Consider the following 20,629-nt stretch of genomic DNA (forward strand, 5'->3'; position numbering starts at 1 on the left):
GGCAATCAATGCATTGGTTTCCTGTTTATAACCAGCCCAATTAAATTTCACGTTGAGGTGTCTGTTGCTCGCGGCCCAAGAATTTAACTGTTCAAATGAAGCTTCCTTTAGGAGTCTTTCCATTTCTCGCCAAACTTTCTTCTTACAAGCATATCCAAACTCGTTTCAGGAATGGATGCTTTTTAAGATGTCCACGGAATGAAAAAGAACAAGTGCGCAGTAAACAAAAAATATTAATTATATGCCAATTCATTAATTAGCTGCTGGCAACCAAATTTCAGGCATAATGCTGAAGCACGAAAAGATCAATAAGATGAGCGAACCTTCGTTTCGTTTTTTTTTTTTTCCTCTTGTTGTTCCGGAATATGTATGAATTTAAAAAGTTTAAAAGAATAAATAAAAGTTGACGGAGGCAGGGGATAAAGGGAGGAGCAGGGGGCACATCACATGAAGGAAATCAAGCCAGCCGGAAGGATTTGACAGATTCCGCGTTCTTATCTTTTTCAGATTTGATTTTGTGTACATATATTCTTTTTTTTTCCCTCCCAAAGAAAAAGATGTTATTAAAAAGAAAAAAGGGGAAAGGGAGAGGGAGCTGGAAGCGCGTTGATGTTGAAAGGTAGCTTTAAAGTTGGAGAGGTGTAACTTTGATGAGGATGCAATAATCTGATTGGCCTTTGAAAAGGAAGGATGAAGGTTAGATGCTGCTTTTGGAAATTGAGCTTATTCTTCATTAATGATAATGATTCTGCAGTGTCCTATCCTACAATCGGCATCCCGCTGCTTGTTTTCCCCTGTCTTCATCTCTACTTAGTAAAATTCATCTCTCTCTCCCTCTCCCAACTCTCCCAATCTCTCGCAATCCAATGTTCTCCTCCTTTCGGCTCCTCCCAATATAGCCACCAACGCATATAACACAATGTGCCACCTGTTCATGAATTCGGTTATTGCAGTGTTAGTACCAGCTCGTGTCTCATCTTATTTTATTGACGGCATATCCTCTAAAAGTTTTTAAAAAAAATTTATAAGGGGAAAAATTTTGTACCATTTATTGAGTCTTTCGTAAATGTTAGAATATGTTTTTGTTCATTTAATTAGTGGGACCAAAAGAAAATATTTGTCTTTGCTTTAAAAAAAATGTTTGGCTACTTCTAAACAATTTAAACCATGTAATTGACTTTTTTTTTTTAACCATATGCGTCATTTAGTTAAACCATTTTATGATAAGTAACGTTATGATGAAACAAAATAAAAATGGTTAGCATTAATTGCTCCATCACATGAAACCTAAATTTACATCAACGTTGCACTATCACATGTGAAAAGTCAAAAGCAAGTTAATTTTTAATGATTGATATGTCTTAGGTTCTTCTTTCGATCTCAAATACAAAATATGTTTTTCTTTTTTTGGAAAAAAAATGTTCGTTCTGAACCTGTACAAGAAACCCTTGGGCTTAGCTTCCGGTTTGCCCGGTTCCTTGATCGAGTCTTTCTTCGGGTAATCTTTACTCCCAGTTAAAATTTAAGATTCAAATAAATAAATGATAAATGAAAGAGAAACTACAGGACAGATTAGGAAAAAGCCAGTTGATTACAAAGAGGGGACAGCGTTTTAGGAAAAGTAAGTGCGTAGAATAATGACCAGCATATGAAGCACATGTCAGCCACCAATTGTAGCATGGTGAGTTCAAAACATGAAGCGGACGGGTTGCCGCATACAATTTTGCAAACTAGAGTCACTCACAGACATGCCGACTTTAGTAAACTGTGGTCACATTGATTCTGGTCTCACGTCTCCCGTATGCAACGCGTGTTCCTTTCATACGATCTTTGAGTCCAAGGGGCGGTTGCCTCCTCGACTGAGCAACCGTATGAACTTGGGTTGTGAATGACTCGGTATTCAATACGTATCAAAGGAGGCGGCCCCAGCCAATGACAACGGGAAACAGTCAAACAACGTGGCCCTGCACTTAATGGGTCCCTCCCTTCCTCAAATTAGCAACAGCTTTGGGGCAATCATCATTAGGCAACCCGCAACACAGTCACTGCCTCCCGCCTCTCTCCCTCCCATTAAATTCCCTCGCCTCCCCATCCAACCCCCTCATTCTCGTCTTTAATACCCCTCTCCTCTCCCTCTTTTATTTCTCCACTCTCACTTCCCTATTTATATATTCTCTCTTCCTCTGGCTCTTCTCCCCTTCTCATGGCTCCCTCTTCCGCCCCCGCCCTCTCTTTCTTCCTCATCTCTCTCCTCCTCCTGCATCTCTCTCCTGTTTCTTCCCGCCCCACCTTCCAGCCTTCCTCCTCCCAGTTCGTTTCCTCCGTCTCCCAAGTCCTCCGCGTCTTGAACCAGGTCGTCTCCATCCTGTCCCGCTTCGCTGATTTCTCCGGAGATTCTCGCCTCTCCCATGCAATTTCCGACTGCCTCGACTTGCTCGACTTGTCTTCTGACGACCTTTCCTTCTCCGCCTCCGCTTCTCAATCTCCCCGAGGTACTCTTCCCCTTCCTCGCCTCCCCTATCGTTCCCCACCTGCTCCCTATTTCTCCATTGTGGACCTAACTTGCTCCGATTTGACTTCCCCTCATAACTGAAAACAGGGGATCTTCCTTCGATTCCCCAGTTGATGATAACTCACTCATCACAGCCGTAACTCATTTTCACAAAAATGCACATCACTTAGCACTTTGCACCAAAAGTAATATAACGGTCGCAATTCTTTCAGGCAAGCATAACGGCACCGGGAACCTGAGCTCCGATTTGCGGACATGGTTGAGCGCCGCACTGGCCAATCCAGAGACATGCATGGACGGTTTTGAAGGCACCAACAGCATTGTGAGCGGTCTCATATCCAGTGGGCTGGGACAGGTGAGCTCGCTGCTGCAGGATCTGCTGGCGCAGGTGCACCCTGTTTCGGACCGTTCCTGGAGCGGCAAGAACCGGTTTCCTTCGTGGATTAAACCTGGGGACCGCAAGCTCCTGCAGACCAATCAGTTGCCAGTGGACGTGGTGGTGGCCGCGGATGGGACTGGAAATTACACAAAGGTGATGGATGCAGTGCTTGCAGCTCCCGACTATAGCATGAAACGCTATGTCATATACGTGAAGAGGGGTTTGTACACGGAGAACGTGGAGATCAAGAAGAAGAAGTGGAACCTCATGATGATTGGTGACGGTATGGATGCCACCATTATCTCCGGCAACCGTAGTTTCGTCGATGGTTGGACCACCTTCCGCACTGCTACCTTTGGTAACCACCGCACTTTCCAATACTCTTTTTCTTCTCCGTTCATGCTAATCTAATCTTTGTTTATCTTGGTGTTAACTAGCAATGGGTCGACTGATTTTATTAAAAACACATGCCATCAAGCTGGAAAATTTCTTGGACCTAATTATATAGTAAAAACAGTGGAGCTGTCTGATTAAAGCACGAATGAATAGGAACTTTAATTTATTCAGATAATCATGTCTATGGATAGGATCGTGTGTTTCTTAAGGTGAGTAATTATGTATGGACTGCATATAGCCATGTAGTGACGTATGATGACGTACTTTGTTTAATTACAAGGAAAAGATGTTTTGAGTTAAGAAAGAACATACGGACTTTGGTGGGTCAAGGTAAACAGTGGCTATGTGACATGGTGAGTTCCGGGAGAGGGCTAAAGTAAACTGCTTGCGTACTGAGTGTCGTGCTTCGTAAATGAGGAGACAAAGACAGGAAGTGCCATGAAATTAGTGCTACCGAACTGTTAGAAAGGGGGGACACGCACGATCAAAAGGGATGGAAAATGGAGTGAAGCAGCTCTAACATGGAGCAGAGGCTCGCAAAAGAAGAGGCAAAGAAAGCAATTTCAACCATAAATGGGGCCTGATTGATGGAACACACAGGCAGTACAAAATGATCCAGAGAAATAAATGAGCATGGGAGGGTTGGCAATGAAAACTTAAAAACGAATTGAAGCGTGGCTGGAAACGAATGTCAGGGGATGAGTATCTGACCCATTTTCCAATTTGGCATGTGCAGCTGTCAGCGGGAGAGGGTTTATAGCACGAGACATAGCGTTCCAGAACACTGCAGGCCCCGAGAAGCACCAGGCAGTGGCACTGAGATCCGACTCCGACCTCTCTGTGTACTACCGATGCGGCATCTATGGATACCAAGACAGCCTCTACACCCACACCATGCGCCAGTTCTACAGAGAATGCAAGATCACCGGCACAGTGGACTTCATATTCGGCGACGCCACCGCCGTCTTCCAAAACTGCCAGCTGCTGGCAAAGAAGGGCCTGGCGAGCCAGAAGAACACGATCACGGCTCAAGGTCGAAAAGACCCCAACGAGCCCTCAGGGTTCTCGTTCCAGTTCTGCAACGTGTCCGCAGATTGGGACCTGCTACCCTCAGTGAACTCGACCCAGACGTACCTGGGGAGGCCGTGGAAGACCTACTCAAGAACGGTGTTCATGCAATCGTACATGAGTGAAGCGCTGAGGCCGGAAGGGTGGCTGGAGTGGAACGGGGACTTCGCGCTGGACACGTTGTTCTACGCGGAGTTCCAGAATTACGGGGCAGGAGCGGCACTGGAGAAGCGAGTCAAATGGGGAGGGTACAGAGCGCTGAATGATTCGAGGCAGGCCAGCAACTTCACGGTGGCTCAGTTTATTGAGGGCAATCTTTGGTTACCTTCAACGGGCGTCACTTACACCGCCGGCTTAGGGGTTTAATTTCATTCCTCTTGTCTCAAGCCATGCGATTTACGAACTCTATCTGGTTGTAGCCTACTACTCCTACTATTATTCTTCACTTTCCACCTGCAAAATATCTCTCAGTAACATTCGCCACCAGGGCCCCAGACTTTGCATCCTCTTCGCTTTTTGTCATTTTTTTATCTTAATTCTCTCCCGTAAAAGCGCGAGAAAACGAACTCGTAAATAGTGTGGTGTAGTATTTTTTTTTTTAAAAAAAAAATTCTACACAATTGACGATTTTAATATATTTTTATTTTGTGTGTGATAATATAATAGAAAGTAAAAATATACTCCTCCGGTCCTTATTATAAGATCTCATTTGACTTTTTATTTGGTCCTAATTATAAGATCCAAATTCATTTTGTCTCTTATATTTATGTATTTTTTTCTAAGATAATCCTTCTAATAATGATAGTTTTAGCCAATATACTTAATTAGCAAGGATATTTTAGGAATGACAACACTTATTTATTATAAATAACCAACTTAATTTACTTCTTTAATCTCCTCAAATAAATCAATTGGGTCTTATAATTAGGACAGGAGGAGTATTTCTTTTTCAAGAAAAAATTATATTTATGTTCGACAATATAATCTATCATTGATATTTATGAATAATGCCTTTATATTTGGAAATTGAGAAAGGTGCCAGGAAAATCATAATATGGATGCATAATAAAAAGTTTAAAATGGTCAATCTGAAAAGAGGTAGGAAGGCGCGAAGAAGAGTGGGTCTTGCTGACCTCGAGGCTGAGGAGAAATTTCGAGGAAACCGCATCTGATTGCCCAAAATTGTACTGTGTTCTTTGCTTAATATAACAACTAATTCACTAACGTGGATTAAAAAATTACTAAATTAACTATTTGTAATAAATAAATATTATTTTTTAAAATATCTTTGTTAATAATGTGTATTAGTTAAAACTACTATTTGATGAAAACTTTAACATATATAATTATTATAAAAACTATTTTAAATAAATAAATAAATATGAAAAATAACATAAATTAAAATTTTATATTTGAAATTTATATTAAGAACAAAAAGTAGTACATTTCAATCAGCGTTCACCCTTCTATTTTCTGTGAAGACAAAAGCATCTTGGGACGGTGCACATAATTTAGATTAGTTCAATCTTTGGACGGGCTTTCTGGAGAGCCAGTTTGTGAATTCTGGCTGGTTCTTGGTCCTCCAGTTGAAGCGTCCAATGTGATCCATTTTTCAATATCACACCGTAGAGACAATCATGTACAGTCCAAGATCAAAGCCTCTTCCACTTTATGGGCCATCTTACATGATTGACAAAAGTGACTTAAAATACATTATCGCATATCAAAAAATATATTAAATTAACAATATTTCTTAATTTTTTATATTTATAAATCATTTTCACGCCTTCCTCTCCTTTTTCTCCTTGTCTAATAAAAATTAGATAAGAGTAGGATTGTAAAATAGGCATTAAGTGTGTTACAAATGAGTTGGAGACTAGGGAGTCGTAACATAATATCTAGTGTCAAAATTGTGTTAAATAATGTCTTCGACCGTTCGACTTTTGTACATGAGTAGAGACTAATACTACTTACAGTTCTTAGTATAAATTTTAAATAACTAATTTATAAATTACAAACTCAAATTAAAACTCATAAAAAAAATCACACTACTTTTTGAACTTGAAAACTTATAAATAAAACCGAAAGGAGTATGTTAAATTTTTTAGTGCTTGGATTTCATAAAAAATATATTAGTGTTTGGATATTTCAAAATATTCAAGTGAAAAAATTCGCCTTTTATCATAAACATCATGACGCAAAGCACGTGAGTAGAAAATTAGGGAAAATGATACTAGGGTCCCATAGGACATAAAATATTACAAAAAAGTCCTAGAAAATCCAGTAATAAATCTGAAGTCCCAAAGAGACTTGAGTGTAATTTAATGAAAGGCTAAAAAGACATCTTTGTCCTTGTAAGAAGCACCCAAAGCTGTTGAAAATTTGCTCTGTTTTAACTTGAAAATCGACATCCTGTTTGCAGAAGGGAAGAAGAAAAAATACTCAAAATTCATCATGTTTCTTCCTTACTTCCATCTGAAAATCTTGCCCACTCCACTAACATCAACCATTGGCAAAAACTACTTGTGTTCTTTTATTTGATGTATGTTGGTCATCTAAGTTGGGGTTTTATTATAGGTGGGTAGGATGATGATGGGTGCTCTATTTCTAGATGTATTGTGGGTTGGTTGAAGATGATTTTGCTCTGTTTCGGTATGATTCAACAGGAATTGATGAAAAAGATAAAGTTTGATGTGGGTAGAAACCCTTACTGCAAAATAGGAGAATAAATTGTCAATAGAGGCCGCGACAGTTATCAATACAGCTCCTTAACTTGTCACTGATCACTGTGTCGTGCAAGTGTATATTAATTGGTTTTGTCACGCTTTTGACACAATGATGGTGAGCTTCTATACCCTTAGCTCATTGGCAAAGTTTATAAAAGGAGGAAAAAGAGGCTATGAACAAGGGTGAGCAGTCACATGACGCAAAAGAAGAACATGGGCAAAAAGAAAAGCTCTTTGATTTTTTTTTTTGGTAAATATCATGATATACACAAATAGTTCATTTGATATTAGATACATGTAATTTTATGTTTTATTTTCAATGAGTTGTAAAATTGGTGTAATTACATTTATATGAAGTTGTGAAAGAAAGCTGGCTATATATTATATTTTGATGCATAATCAGTTGTCATTATCTGCACCTTTCATTGTCAATACACCTTTCATCACTTATCACTCGTTGCACTATCAGTTGTCAATTTATATGCTGATATAAGTTTTAAAAAAATGTGATTTTAAGTTACATACTACTAAACAACATCATATAATATTACAAATTCCCTTAAACTAATAGAGGCAGCTGATTAGTGACATTTACAAAAAAAAAATTCAAAGAGGCCTTTCTTTTTGCCCATGTTCTTCTTTTGCCTCATGTGACTGCTCATCCTTGTTCATGACTAACACATATCAAACAAAAAACACAAGCAGTTTTTGCTAATGGTTGATGTTGGTAGAGTGGGCAAGATTTTCAGATGGAGTAAGGAAAAAACATGATGAAGTTTGAGTATTTTTTCTTCTTCCCTTCTGCAAACAAGGTGTCGATTTTCAGGTTGAAACAGAGTAAATTTTCAGCAGCTTTAGGTGCTTCTTACAAGAGTAGAGATGTCTTTTCAACCTTTCATTAAATTGCTCTTAGGTCCCTTTGGGACTTCAGATTTATTATTGAATTTTCTGAGACCTTTTTGTAGTATTTTATGTTTCATGAAATCCTAGTGTCATTTTCTCATAAAATTAACAACAGACAACCATTAAAAAAAACAAAAGAAAAAGAAAAAGTCTTCCCCGTCAGACATCTGAAGGCGTCAGAAAAGAGATCCCCAAAATAGAACATTTCCGGAATTTCATTGAGACATTCTCTCCAGGGTTAAACCAAAACTTGCAAAAATGCTCCAGTTCCAAAAAGCATCTCCATCCCAGATCACATCCACGATTGAGGGCAATGCAAGCATTAAACCACATCAACAGGCTAAAAATAAGTCGATTAGCAGAACAAATTTCATGACCGTGGGTCTTTCGATCTTAGCCAATCTAGAAATTGATAAAGAAGCGAGCGAACCACCGAAGTCATCAAGAGTAACGATCATCAGAAGGTGGGATTTCAGAAGAATGTGAAACAGAAAGATATGAACCTGAAAGCAAGAAGGCTCGACGCCGGTTAGAAGGAGAAAAACCAGAAAACTCTAGTTGAGTGTCGAACAGTCCTCAATCTTCAGGGAAACCAGTGAATGCCATGTCTTCCACCCAAAATCGTCCATTCAATCCAGAAGGCATTTTCAAGAGCTAGCAACATCTCTTTTCCATTTCCAGACTATCCCATACATTGGAAAAGAAATTGGGTTCTCAAGATGTTGTCAGAATCTACCATGGAAAAGGCATTTATTCGCATTCAACAGAACCAACGCCTTCATTTGAAAGTGGCATTTTAAGACCCTAAACAATTCTGTGTCTCGCAAGTCAAAAACAGTGGTTTGAAAGGACCATTGCCACCAACAAGAACTAACACACAATATCTGGTTTTTCGTGATCATGCGAATGAATCACCCACGACCGGGTTGGCAAGCAAGGCCACAAAAGATTTCAAACAATGCATCATCCCACTGTATTGATGTTATTAGCCACCGCGAGCGCTCCCCAAAAACAGGTACCCACGTCCTTCTTCCACCCTGCCTTCTCCTTTACCCAGCAAGTTCCAACCAAATTCAATTCGCCTATGTTACTATTTTTTTTTTCCCGCCAACAAAAGCAATCGTCAAATGTCTGCTTTCCCAAAATAATGCTTTCTCTGTAAGTTCACTCATTAAAATAATCACCTTGCTCGTAAGAAATAAGAGGAAATATAAACCTACCTAGTACCTACATTATTCAGGCTCTCGAAATCCTAAACATAGACTACATACAAAATGTTACTCTCGCTTTGTATTAGATTTGGATCCTGACCTCACATTTTGGATAATCGAAATGCATTTTGCCCCATACACGCGAAAGGCTTAGTCAAAAGCGTGATACATCATCATCAGTATTTGCCTTCCAAGAGAAGGAAAATCAACACATGGAAAAGATGAAATACATTTATTTTACAACCAACAAGGAAAAAAATAATTACAAATAATAGGCTGTACATTTACCATTTCATGGGATAACGTCTTCCATTCCGTTTAAGGATCTCCGGGAATTGGAGGAGCCCTTGCATACTATGGAAAAAGAAGCAAAAATTGAGAGACGACAAAATACAATGTTTTTTTAACTATAAGACAGGAGAGACAGTATCATGAATGTTCATCACAGAGGTCAGACTGGGAGCCACTAGGATGTAAAACTGGAGGAGACCACTGATCAGGCACCATAAGAAAATATGCACTCATAGCTTTCCTGAACCGTTTCTTGTACTGTTGAGGTGATATTACCGTTGGAGCAGTGTTTTTTGGTCCGCCAAGGATACCTGACGTCTTCACCCAAGTTTCAAGGTGCTTATCCCATGTGTATTGCCTCATAAAATCAATTATCCCTAAAACCAGCTCATGCTTTTCCTCATCCACACCAACCAGCAGCGAATAGTCCATCACATAAATCGACTGGACCAACATTAGTAACATCATATCACCAAGAAATGAAAACATAAACATGAGGAAATTAAGTATGGAATCAAGAAGGGCAGTCAGATTCAACTCACAGCAAGAAATGAAGTATCATTCCACACAGCCCTCTCAAGCAATCGCTTTGCCTTGTTCCCAACAAATATCGGAGAGGTAGGCATTGCTTCTATGAGATTCTGATCCAGGAGAACTTTATTACTCCCACTTGTATCTGGGTTATAACGTGATCGAGATGACCCTTTGAGATCATAAAGCAGTCTGATGTTACGCCTAAACAGAAGATTTTCCATTACCAACACGTCCATCTTTGTTTCCTTCCCCCCTTTGAGGTGTTTTGATGTCACCTTCAAATTATAGAGTCAGAGTGAGAACTAAAATGTCATAGTTTGCACGAGGAAAATAGAGCGCTTATTTATAAGCAAGATATTGATATTTGATAATTAATATGCCAGCATATTAGCCCAAAAAAAAAAAAAAAAACACGCACACGCGCGCGCGCATGCATGGCAGTAGTGTTCAGCATTGCATTAACAGAGTAAGGGTGCTTAAGTCCAACTTCTGATCCCAAATAGGTAAATATAATACTAATTCCAATTTTTAGTATAAAAGCTAATTTGACATTCAATTTGGTCTTAAATATAAGACCATAATATATTTCATCCCTCATATTTATTCATTTTTTCCAAGGTACTCCTTGTAGTAGTTGCACATGTTAAAAGTTCCATCAAATAGTAATTCTAGCTAATACATACAATTAGTAAAGGTATTTTAGAAAAGACAATACCTATTTATTACAAATAACTTAACTAATTTTTTTCAATCTACTCAAATTAGTCAACTAGCTTTTATATTAAGGAGTAGAGGTAGTATATAGGTTTGTTTACAACCAAAAGTGAAGGCAGTTATGCACTTAGACAGGCATTCCATCACTAGGAATGAGACATATAAAAATGGGTCTTTTGGAATTTACATTAAGTACCTGATAAATGCCCAAGATCTTAGCCAGACATGTAGGGCTTCCCGAGCTGATTGATTCAGACAAATATTTAAAATAAGCTGGTGCAAATTTGATGAATGACTCAAGCTCTGTCTTTGTAACTTGTTTGATTATAAATCTATCGTCCAAAGTTTTAGCAAAGAAAACATTGCTCTTTCCTCCCTGGGCCCCCCACTTCTTACAACGACTAAGAGACCGCATAAAATCTAACTCTGAAGGACAACAAATTCTTCTAAGAGCCTCAAACCTCTTAGCAAAGTAACAAGTCACAGTATACTTGACCTTTCCGAGGGAGCTATCATCTGTAAAAGAAACCCTTGCATGCAAATCCTTTGTGTCCAAGTGTGGATCCCCACCCTGAGCACTTCGAGAAGCAGAGGATGAAGAGATGCTCTCATCAGAAGAACCAAAACTTCTGTATGTATTAGTAATTGTCTCATCAAAAGAGCCAAGAGAAAGTAGACTTGCGGAATCAAAAAGTGGAAATGAAACTGAACAATCTCCACTGTCTTTAGCTCTTTCAGATTCTGCCATCTGCACATGATAATCCAATGACATAAGCACATATGCTATTGCACTTGTGGGCTCGTCATCATAGACAGGCACTACGACATCGTTAATACCAGCAGGCAGAAGCAGTCTGGCACCAGTGTGGCGCTCCAATTCTCGAAATGAAGAAATGTAGACAGGATTGTACTCACCAAGTTTCTGAGTATTCAAGGACGATGTTTTCTTTAATGAACTAAATAAGTTTGGAAAAGGCATCCCACTCCATCTTGTATCAAGGCCTTTGAGAGTCAATTTAGAGTCATGCTTACTTCCCGTCTCATCCCCACCCATATTGCCAGTATAACTTCCAAAATCTGATTTTGCTGCAACCAAATCTCCCATAGATGGACGATCTGTTGCAGATGAATCTGGTGACACATAGTTATTTTCTTTTGGCGTCAAATTTGTTGGGTGACTTTCACCAGTCCAAGCAGCATCAAGGGTATCAGATAAATTAGCCACAATGGGAGACTCCCCACCTGACTGAGCCCCTTGAATAGCTCCTCCAAACTCTAGAGGTTCACATTTATCACCAATATTTGCACCATCAGAGAGAGAAAGGTCAGCCTTTCCATGACTTTTGCTTATATCCTTGTCTTCGCATTTCTGTGCTTCGCCAGGTTGGCTAAGTTCAGAGCTTCCTTGAGTAAGACTTCCATCAGGATTTGCTTCCAAAAGAAAGGAAGCACAACTACCATGGTCTCTCCCCAGTCTGGAGGCCACGTTCACCTCAGCAACCTTCTCCCTGGAGCCTATTGGCTTCTCCTTGACATTTGGAAGCGAAGTCCTCGATTCTTCTTTGAGAATAATTCTACTTTGATTGGAGACAAATATCAGGCGTTGGTCCCAGACGTAAGAATGAATCATGATCTGCCTGAGCAATTTATTGAGCTCTAGAATATCAACCACAGGAGGGCCAAATTTGACCTCTCGATTCAGCGCTTTTCGTAGCAATTCCTACACAAACGAAAAACAATGTACTACCTCCTGAAGCAAAGTCAAATAACAAAAATTAAAGTGACCCTAATATATTATTCATTATCCTGGGAAGTGAGTAGACGACCAAATGTTCAAGAGAAAGCTAAGATGTAATTGATATTCATTTATACTCATTATATGGGCACATTATGCTTTAATTATTTCTCATGAAGGGGGAGGATGAGAGGAGAGAATTTAGAGGGAGAAATCAATTCCAAGTAACCTACCCCGAATTCTTCTTTCTCTTTCTGCAGCATCTCTTCAAGTTCAGCAATTAGGTGCTTAAAATCAGATGCTTTATTTCCTCCCTCCTGCAGTACATAACCGGCAAACTTATCCGACATTTGATTCAGAGCATTGCCAACTTCAGCAAAGAGCATGTTGGCCCTGTTGTGCACCTGTTGGATAAGATCCATATTCACATAAATACTAAAACACTCAAAACTGGACAGTATATCTCCACTAAGATCAGTTATAAACCTCATCTTCTTCTTTCTGTAGCCAATCCTGATTATCATAGTTGAACTCAAGTTTAGGTGGTGGAAGATAAACAGAATGAAGATCAATTGAAGCATAGCGGAAACAGGCAACCATCTTCCCAAAGCTGCATGTAGAAAACAGTGATGATAATATTTCTGCAGATGCAGACCATGGCAGCCTTTTTCTTGGTTACCATGCATCAGAAAAGAAAAAAATTATTACATACGAATTCGATTGTTGAGTATGATGCTCTACTATCATCTTAATTCATGGTAGCACTACTAACTTACTTAAGTGCTGTTTGTTTCTACTTTCACAGGATATCGCAAACTAAAGAGCATTACATCATTGCACAAATGTTGTTCAAATAAGGAGAGTAAGGAAAAATATTGCAATTTTGTGTGCACCACATAAATCTTAAAACATTTGAGTTATATCTTCATTATAAACTAACTTCAAAGAAATATCAATCTGAACTATATTTAGTTTCAGGTATCACCCAATTTATTTGAGCACAGCAGTAGTAGGTCAACTGGAATGATTATCAAATCAAGCTTTATGATGTTTCCAGACTTGTCAGACAAATAAATTCCTGCTTTGTTACAGAAATAGAGATAGCCAATGAGACAAAAGCACCAATGCTATATTCATGCCATGTTCAGTTTTCCTTTAGCTCATTTACATGTTCACTCTAAATTCAATATGAGAAGAAAAAAGCATACCCATAGAATCTTAAACAGTCTCTGTGTAGAGAATGTCCACAGCTTGCAACCCTGCTAGCCGCTGCATGATTTGAAAAGCTTAACTCCAAAAATTTACCAAAAGATAGGCCCCAGGCAGCATCAGACATAACTATTCTCCGAGTGGCTGGAGGAAAACCAGTTACACGAGGACACTTCAGGCACCGGTGCCACATCCAGATTTTACCTTCTCGTTCCCCTGGCAAAAACTCAGGTAATTTCTTAACAGAAATTGTAAGGCTCCCTTGCCGGTGAGTGTAACAATGAACATGAGCTTCTGATGGCATCTCACATGAGTGGCAGCGGTAACTCTAGTAAGGAAAAGTCCATTTTGTTTGAGTTTTGGGTTCATGAAATTGCCATCGACCATTGGTGATAAAATCAATTAAATAAAACCACAATTATCAAGTGAACAAAAAAGTACCTGATCAAATAGTTGATCGCGCAAAAATCGTCCTAAAGGCTTATCAGAACTTCCATAATATTTAATTCGTACAAGGTGGGATCTTTCACAAACAGTCCCTTTCCAGACACAACGTGTTGATAAGAAAACCAAAATACTTTGATGGTCTGAAGTTGAGGGTGGAAAATCTTCTTTTGAATTTATGATCTCAGCTTGAATATTATTATTCTCGTGTTTTACGTCATGTGGCTCAAGGCATTCTCCATGATTTGCAGACAACACAGCACCACAAGTACTATCAACTTGTCTAGAAGGCTCCAAGGCGTATAAAGAATCAGAAATGAGATCATTATTCAACATAGACTCTCTCTGCACATCTCGTGTGCATTGAAAAAATTCCTTGTGACTTTTTTGATGGTCCTCCTTACAATCATCATTTGGGAGGAAGCCTTGGTTTTGGGAAGATGATGCATCCTGTCCTGATGGAATGAAATCTCTAGAGAGTGCTTGCATGTGGGCCAAGCTACCCACCAATGATTCAGCAATGGAGTCAATGCAACAGGTTGAGTTTCTTTCTTTCTTGTGGCCATCATTAGATTTTAGCAATTCCTTAATAGGCTCAGTTCCTTGATGCTCTTGAGCACCCACAACCAAAAATCCGGGAACAGTGGAAATGGACCTCTCAATGATAGATGGTTTGTCAGGTAATGCAACTGTAATGGGAGATTTCAAGGGAAGTTCTGGAAGTGAAGCACCCTCATCGGCCAGAAATGATGTTTCAAGGGCCAGGTGATAGGCTGCAAAAACTCCATATTGTACCACATGTTTTACCTTCTTCAACTCATCTCCATTGGCACCCTTAAGCAAGATCTTGAAACACAAAACAGATAAATAAGTGATGAAAAGATTGAACAAAAAACAGAGCAACATATTAATTTCAAATCTGTTCACTAATGATTTCTTGAAACTGATGATGTTGAATTTAAAGTGGCAATATAAAATAGAAATTACAGCAAACCTACATATTGCAATTTCAAGTCACAAGATAGTTGACTAGAATAGAAGAAATGAATCGAAGATAAGAGCCCTCCAACAGACCCATGGAGAGATTAAAAACCCGAGACCATAAACATGCATCCTTAATGACATTGCTTTTGAACTTCCAAAACATGCAAGTTTATAGGACTTACAGTGAAACCCAAAGGCCTTGGGCAACCTTCAAAGAACATCAGTGTCTTCGTCAATTTCTTCCCACCTTGCCCCGCACTGCCATGCTCCTCAAAGCATTTATCCACGTGAAATGTTTCACAGGTGCCCAGCTTTTGGGGGTTCATATGATCTATTGAAGGGACAATTTGTGCACCAGTACATCGGGCAATACGTTCTAAAAGTGGCCTCTTGATATTCAGAACAAGTGATATGTCTTTAGCGAGAAGGCATTCTTGAGCATACCTAGACACTGATTTCTCTACCAGGAGAACATTGGGATAGTGAGAACCAATCTTTGCAACTGCCATCTTCAAATGGTCCATCTCCTAGAGAAGAGTGAAAGATAATAAAATTGAGAAGTATTGTAATGGCAATATAAATTGCGGAAAATTTTTTCAGTGGTATCCACTAATCACAACACAAGCTTCAGGTATAACAATCAAATTAAGGGATGGTTGCATGGAATGCAAGGGAAACCTGCTGCAGCAAAGTATCAACACTAGATAACTGGTTCGAAACACGGTGATACTCCAATGCTCCTCCAAGAATTAAGAAACGTGGTTTATCGTATTTTGATGTCATTCGCCGATGAGCCACATTCTTCTTACAAACAACTCCTCTAACCACCTTGCTGGAAAAAGAAAACTAAAATATCAGAAGTATACAGACATAGACGACATAAGAATAAATTTATAAAGCCCTCCCCAAGAGAAACATATAAAGCTGTGCCAAATAATTGAATTTACCAGCCTATTTTGCCAAGCTGATTCTTTTATCATCAAGAAAACAGACCCTTCCCCCACCAAGCCCTTTGAAATCAGACAGTAGAAAAATATGTATATAATCAAACACTCACACTGCAAGAACAACTAAGAAGAGCTTGAGCTCATTTCCAGTAGAATTAATACCCAAACAGAAAAGAAAAGAAAGATTGGAAGAAGATTGGAAGAAGATCATATTAATCAACCAACAGTCCTTTGACACAATAGAAAGTCACATCTTTTGGATGTAAAGTAGTTCAGTAGTGGATGGCATAAAATAATTATAATAAAAACTTCAGAAATTTCTTAGTGATATTCCTAAAAACAGCTATGTTATGTTAAAGATGCCAATGATTTTGTGCAGGTAATTGTGATCATCAGTGCAATTCACACGCATCAGTTGTTATGTCTCAGAAATTGAAAGGAAAATAGATTAAGTGCACAATTTGACCCCAAAAAGAGTAAGATAAATGTTTTTGTCTAAAGCCAAAACAAAAATGTTGTATCAGATAGCAAATTCTTGGAATAAATTTATGCACTTAAAAGTTGATCAACTACAACACAATACAATTGACTCAAACTTCAGATAACAGATAATGTAACTAGAATGAAATGATTTGTTAAAATGTAACAAATGCAAAGCAAATTAAAGACCAGAGGCGATGTCATGCAAATTTTATTAATTAAACCGGATAGAAACACCATTCCTGCAGAAGCCAACACACCAGAAAAAGTTAAATTAAATGTACAAGTCAACTAACGTTGAAGCATGTCCATCATCACAGGTTCTAGATGCACATGAGAGCTCAAAATGAAACATGAATACAGGGTATCGGAGGGGGGGGGGGAATGCTCTCGCCTAGTTATATAACAGTTCAATAACTTCTTTGGATGAAAGATCCAGTAAAATTACCTTTCACTTCGGTGCCCACAGGCTATGCATTTGACCTTTACATACCCACCAGGGTCCATACCTCCACCCTTGCTCATATCAGGCTTCAAAAGGGTGGCAGCTTCCCAGGACAATGCTGTAATTATATCCAACCAACTCTCTTTTTTATCTTCGTCACAAACAGCTAAACCCTCAACCTGCAAAAGTTGAGCTACCAAAGCTCTAAAATGCCCTTCCACTACATCCTTCATGGCTTTCCGGTGCTCCTTGCTTGTTTTTTCCCTGCCACGGTATTCACCAGAGCCAAAGCTGGTAGAGGATCGAAGATATCCCCACTCTCCAGCAGCACCCTCATCATCATCTTCTTCATCAAAAAGAACAGCTTCTCTTTCATCCTCCTCATCTTCTGGCTCAGGAGGGAGCCACAGTAGCCCATTATTCTCAAAATCCACAGGTTCAGAATTAGTGCTTTCCTCAATGTAATGAGATGTGTCACATCTGTCAACATGATCATTCTCATCAGCATCTTTGACAGGCGCTTGAATTCCATCTACACCTTCTAGATCAACATTCTGAGCAGGCATTAAAGAACTCACACTTTTTGCTTCAGTGTCATCTCTGTAATGATGCATTTCAAGTGGTCCATAAACAAGGTCAATCCCATGAACGTTAACAGAATCATCATAGTCATTAACATGAGAAAAATGTCTTGATTCTGTATCAGAGTGATAGTCACGGTAGTCTTCATCCTCATCATCACTCCTGCTGGTTCACAAGAACAAACATAAAATAACATTAAGAACAAAGTTTATAAAGCATCTGATCATATACTGAAGATTTAGCCACCATTGTTTGAAGTACAAGACATTTATACCATCTGAAAGTTAATGAACTACTCCTCCGGTCCTAGATGTAAAACCCATTCTGTACAGATGAACTACTCCTCAAGTCCTAAATGTAAGACCCATTTTGTACTGGAGGAGCAGAATTATACAAGCGGATAAGAATTCTAGATCACTTTCTATTCTAACTTAGATTTACTTAATGTTGATGAGCACATCAGAATCTAAAATGCAAGCACAAGAAAAAAAGACTTCATATTTAGGAAATGAAACATCACTTTCAATCCCAATAAGTAGACCACCAAAGCAAGACGTACCTGTTGAAGCAATAGCCATACTGATTAGACGCCAAATTCCCTACAGTACTACCAGGATTCATACTCTTCCCAGAAGTTACGTTTTCTTGGTCATCTGCTATTAGATCCATTTGAGAAGGTTGATGAGGACTATAAGGCACACGCTGATAAGGACCGGTTGCATAAGGAACTGAACCAGCAGTGCTACTGCTGCTGTGACAGGTGCAACTGGACTTGGTGCTAACTAAGCTTGTTGCAGACGGTGATGGGCTAAGACAAGGGGTTGGTGAAGGAGTCACATTATCAACAGTTGCTTCCCCCCGTTCCCACTGCTTAAAGCAATAGTTACAAACTCTAATCCTCTCCCAATCTTCACGGCCAGTCTTTGGCTCATCTGAAGGTGCAGGAATAAAATTAGCAGTACATTTTGCACAGAAAACTCTTCCACAGATTCGGCAATGATGCCTGCGGTTGAATATTGTGAACTGGGAATCACACTCATAGCATACCCTACAGCTCTGGTCGGGCATCCAGAAGTCCCTAGACACATTTGGTGGCTCAGCCCTCCGTGGGATCCAGGATCTCACTACTTCAACAAGCTCAGATATTTTTTTGTCAGGGGTGCCCATTGAATCTGATTCCACCCGAGTCCATTCATCCTGAGTTACTCATCACCCATTCTTTTCTAAAACTCCATATATCTCGAGCCAAGAAGCTGTTTATATGCAGAAGAACCAATAAAATTACACTTTGTTATTACAGAAATTCAAAAGCAGGGGAAACCTCCACCTGATACTAAAACGGATGCAGCCCTAAAATTTAATGAAAGAATAACCACTTCACAGACGTCAATATGCTTCATGTAGAACCAGACCACAAATTAAGGCTGAATTAATAGTAGCACTGATATTACTATATCCAACTCTAGTAGCTCAAAATCTAACGTTCACGAAGAAAATTGTGACGGTAATCAAAATATAACGATTAAAGTCATTGAAGTGATGTTCCTATGGCAGTTTTATACTTTTATAGACAAGCAGCAACTTCAGAATGAGCAGCCACGACAGCACCATTTGAAACTGAGAAGCTGAAAATAGCTAGGAACCCAGGCGGGTGATTTCGTGAATTATTCAAATCCCCGAACTTCCTTAATTGATCAAACCCAAGATTTAAAGTACCTGAAATCAAAATGAACAGATAATATTTATTCGAATACCTGTCTTCCAATCACTACAATTAGCGCAAAGGGCCTTCGAAGATGTAATATAGGACCACGGGCCAGAGGCCAGGGGCCACCGGCCCACCGCCGCGGAAAAACCTCCACTCAGTTCAGAGAACTCCCAGTATGCGTGGTCTTAGTGAGCTGAATGCCTCAACTTCTAGCATAATCAGAAAGAGAGTAAAAATTTTCTTTTGATGTCAGATGCCAGAAAGGATCCCACAAACCATAGAAGCACAGAGCCTTCACCCGAAGCTCGTCGCCGAATTCCCCTCACACCAAATTAACCGTAAGCTCAAAGCATGCATGACAAGAAAAGTACTTCAAGGCATAAGCAGTCAATTCTAATTCTCAAATCCCAAGTACACACAGCCGCAACCAGATCTCCCACCTCCCCTCACCCCCCACACTCACAATAATAACAACAAGAATATAATAATTTTGAATGATAAAATACACTGCGAGCCCTTATTAAAAAAATCTCGTGTTGCTTGGCGCCACACCTTATCACGTGTTCATCCGACACTGCCCACCTCATGTTATCATTATTTTTATTTTCTTTGTTTGCAAACTATTTATGTTTGGGAGGATTGCGGTTAAAGACTAAAATAATAAATTATATATAGGTAAAGATCTTACATTTTTAAAATTATTATGCTGGATCAAGATTTTCTTAAAAAAATTTTTAAAAAAAATATAAGATAAATATTTTTTTTAACCACAACACGCACGCTTATTATACCATTCACAGTGATATATTCAATAGTTTTATATAGATGAGAATTTGAAACTTAATTCTCAAAAAATGCTCTATTTGGAAACATAATCGTGTTCGTCTTAATGCTGAATTTTATTTGTATGATTATTAAATTTCATGTGTGTAATATACTAAAGAAGTAACTATTTATCTCAGGAACATTCCAATCATCTGGTCAAAAAGGAACATTTCAATTATTACACATTATAATCTTTTTGGAGAAAAATTGATCTGCATAATAATCTGGGAAAAAAATAATAATGTCATGGTCTGCAAATACCCGATCATTCTGGTCATTATGCATATTTTTCCATTAGTATTTTGTTATATATTTAATTTCTGGAGCGATAAATGAGGGGAACTGTCCATGGCCACGCATCGAGTACCCGTAAATCTACCAGTTTCACCACCACATCTGGACTTCTGTGATTACTATTAACATCAAAATGGTTTTATTTTTTATCCGCCGTGTTACAATAGCGATTATACTTTCCTCTTCTTGTCACGAGAAAATAACCTACTTTCACTGAAATCGCATGCCATCATAAATGTTCA

The 20,629-nt window shown here is 38.9% G+C and overlaps 2 protein-coding genes across 6 annotated transcripts; one reads left to right on the plus strand and one right to left on the minus strand.

Annotated features, from left to right (window-relative positions):
- Positions 1 to 2,112: 2,112 nt before the first annotated feature.
- On the plus strand, positions 2,113 to 4,838 carry LOC114742962 (pectinesterase/pectinesterase inhibitor PPE8B). The gene is made up of 3 exons (XM_028931192.1): positions 2,113 to 2,492; positions 2,725 to 3,249; positions 4,024 to 4,838. The coding sequence occupies exons 1-3, from the start codon at positions 2,204 to 2,206 to the stop codon at positions 4,719 to 4,721; spliced, it is 1,512 nt and encodes a 503-aa protein (XP_028787025.1). The 5' UTR covers positions 2,113 to 2,203; the 3' UTR covers positions 4,722 to 4,838.
- Positions 4,839 to 9,331: 4,493 nt separating this feature from the next.
- On the minus strand, positions 9,332 to 19,729 carry LOC114742864 (1-phosphatidylinositol-3-phosphate 5-kinase FAB1B). Of its 5 annotated transcripts, none has more exons than XM_028931091.1 (12): positions 19,315 to 19,729; positions 18,120 to 18,813; positions 16,982 to 17,722; positions 15,785 to 15,938; positions 15,289 to 15,633; positions 14,120 to 14,968; positions 13,678 to 14,006; positions 12,956 to 13,079; positions 12,703 to 12,876; positions 10,931 to 12,454; positions 10,029 to 10,295; positions 9,332 to 9,930 (listed from the first exon to the last, which is right to left on the minus strand). In XM_028931091.1, the coding sequence occupies exons 2-12, from the start codon at positions 18,725 to 18,727 to the stop codon at positions 9,625 to 9,627; spliced, it is 5,421 nt and encodes a 1,806-aa protein (XP_028786924.1). In that variant the 5' UTR covers positions 18,728 to 18,813; positions 19,315 to 19,729; the 3' UTR covers positions 9,332 to 9,624. The 5 variants fall into 5 exon arrangements, with proteins under 5 accessions (XP_028786924.1, XP_028786923.1, XP_028786921.1 ...); XM_028931090.1 differs by having other exon boundaries at positions 12,703 to 12,873; positions 16,982 to 17,725; XM_028931088.1 differs by having other exon boundaries at positions 16,982 to 17,725.
- Between the last annotated feature and the right edge of the window lie 900 nt (positions 19,730 to 20,629).

Source organism: Neltuma alba, unplaced genomic scaffold, assembly GCF_004799145.2.
Source record: "Neltuma alba isolate B1F8T4 unplaced genomic scaffold, ASM479914v2 tig00003893_pilon, whole genome shotgun sequence".
NCBI classification, from domain to species: Eukaryota; Viridiplantae; Streptophyta; class Magnoliopsida; order Fabales; family Fabaceae; genus Neltuma; species Neltuma alba.

Excerpts from the sequence above, each read along its gene's own strand:
- LOC114742864 (XM_028931088.1), bottom strand. The coding sequence starts at position 18,727 with ATGGGCACCCCTGACAAAAAAATATCTGAGCTTGTTGAAGTAGTGAGA. Across the intron at positions 15,939-16,981 it reads TGTGGGCACCGAAGTGAAAG|CAAGGTGGTTAGAGGAGTTG; the intron begins GTAATTTTACTG and ends TTCTTTTTCCAG. Across the intron at positions 9,931-10,028 it reads ATGATACTTCATTTCTTGCT|TCGATTTATGTGATGGACTA; the intron begins GTGAGTTGAATC and ends ATGTTGGTCCAG.
- LOC114742962 (XM_028931192.1), top strand. The coding sequence starts at position 2,204 with ATGGCTCCCTCTTCCGCCCCCGCCCTCTCTTTCTTCCTCATCTCTCTC. Across the intron at positions 2,493-2,724 it reads CGCTTCTCAATCTCCCCGAG|GCAAGCATAACGGCACCGGG; the intron begins GTACTCTTCCCC and ends CAATTCTTTCAG. Across the intron at positions 3,250-4,023 it reads CTTCCGCACTGCTACCTTTG|CTGTCAGCGGGAGAGGGTTT; the intron begins GTAACCACCGCA and ends TGGCATGTGCAG.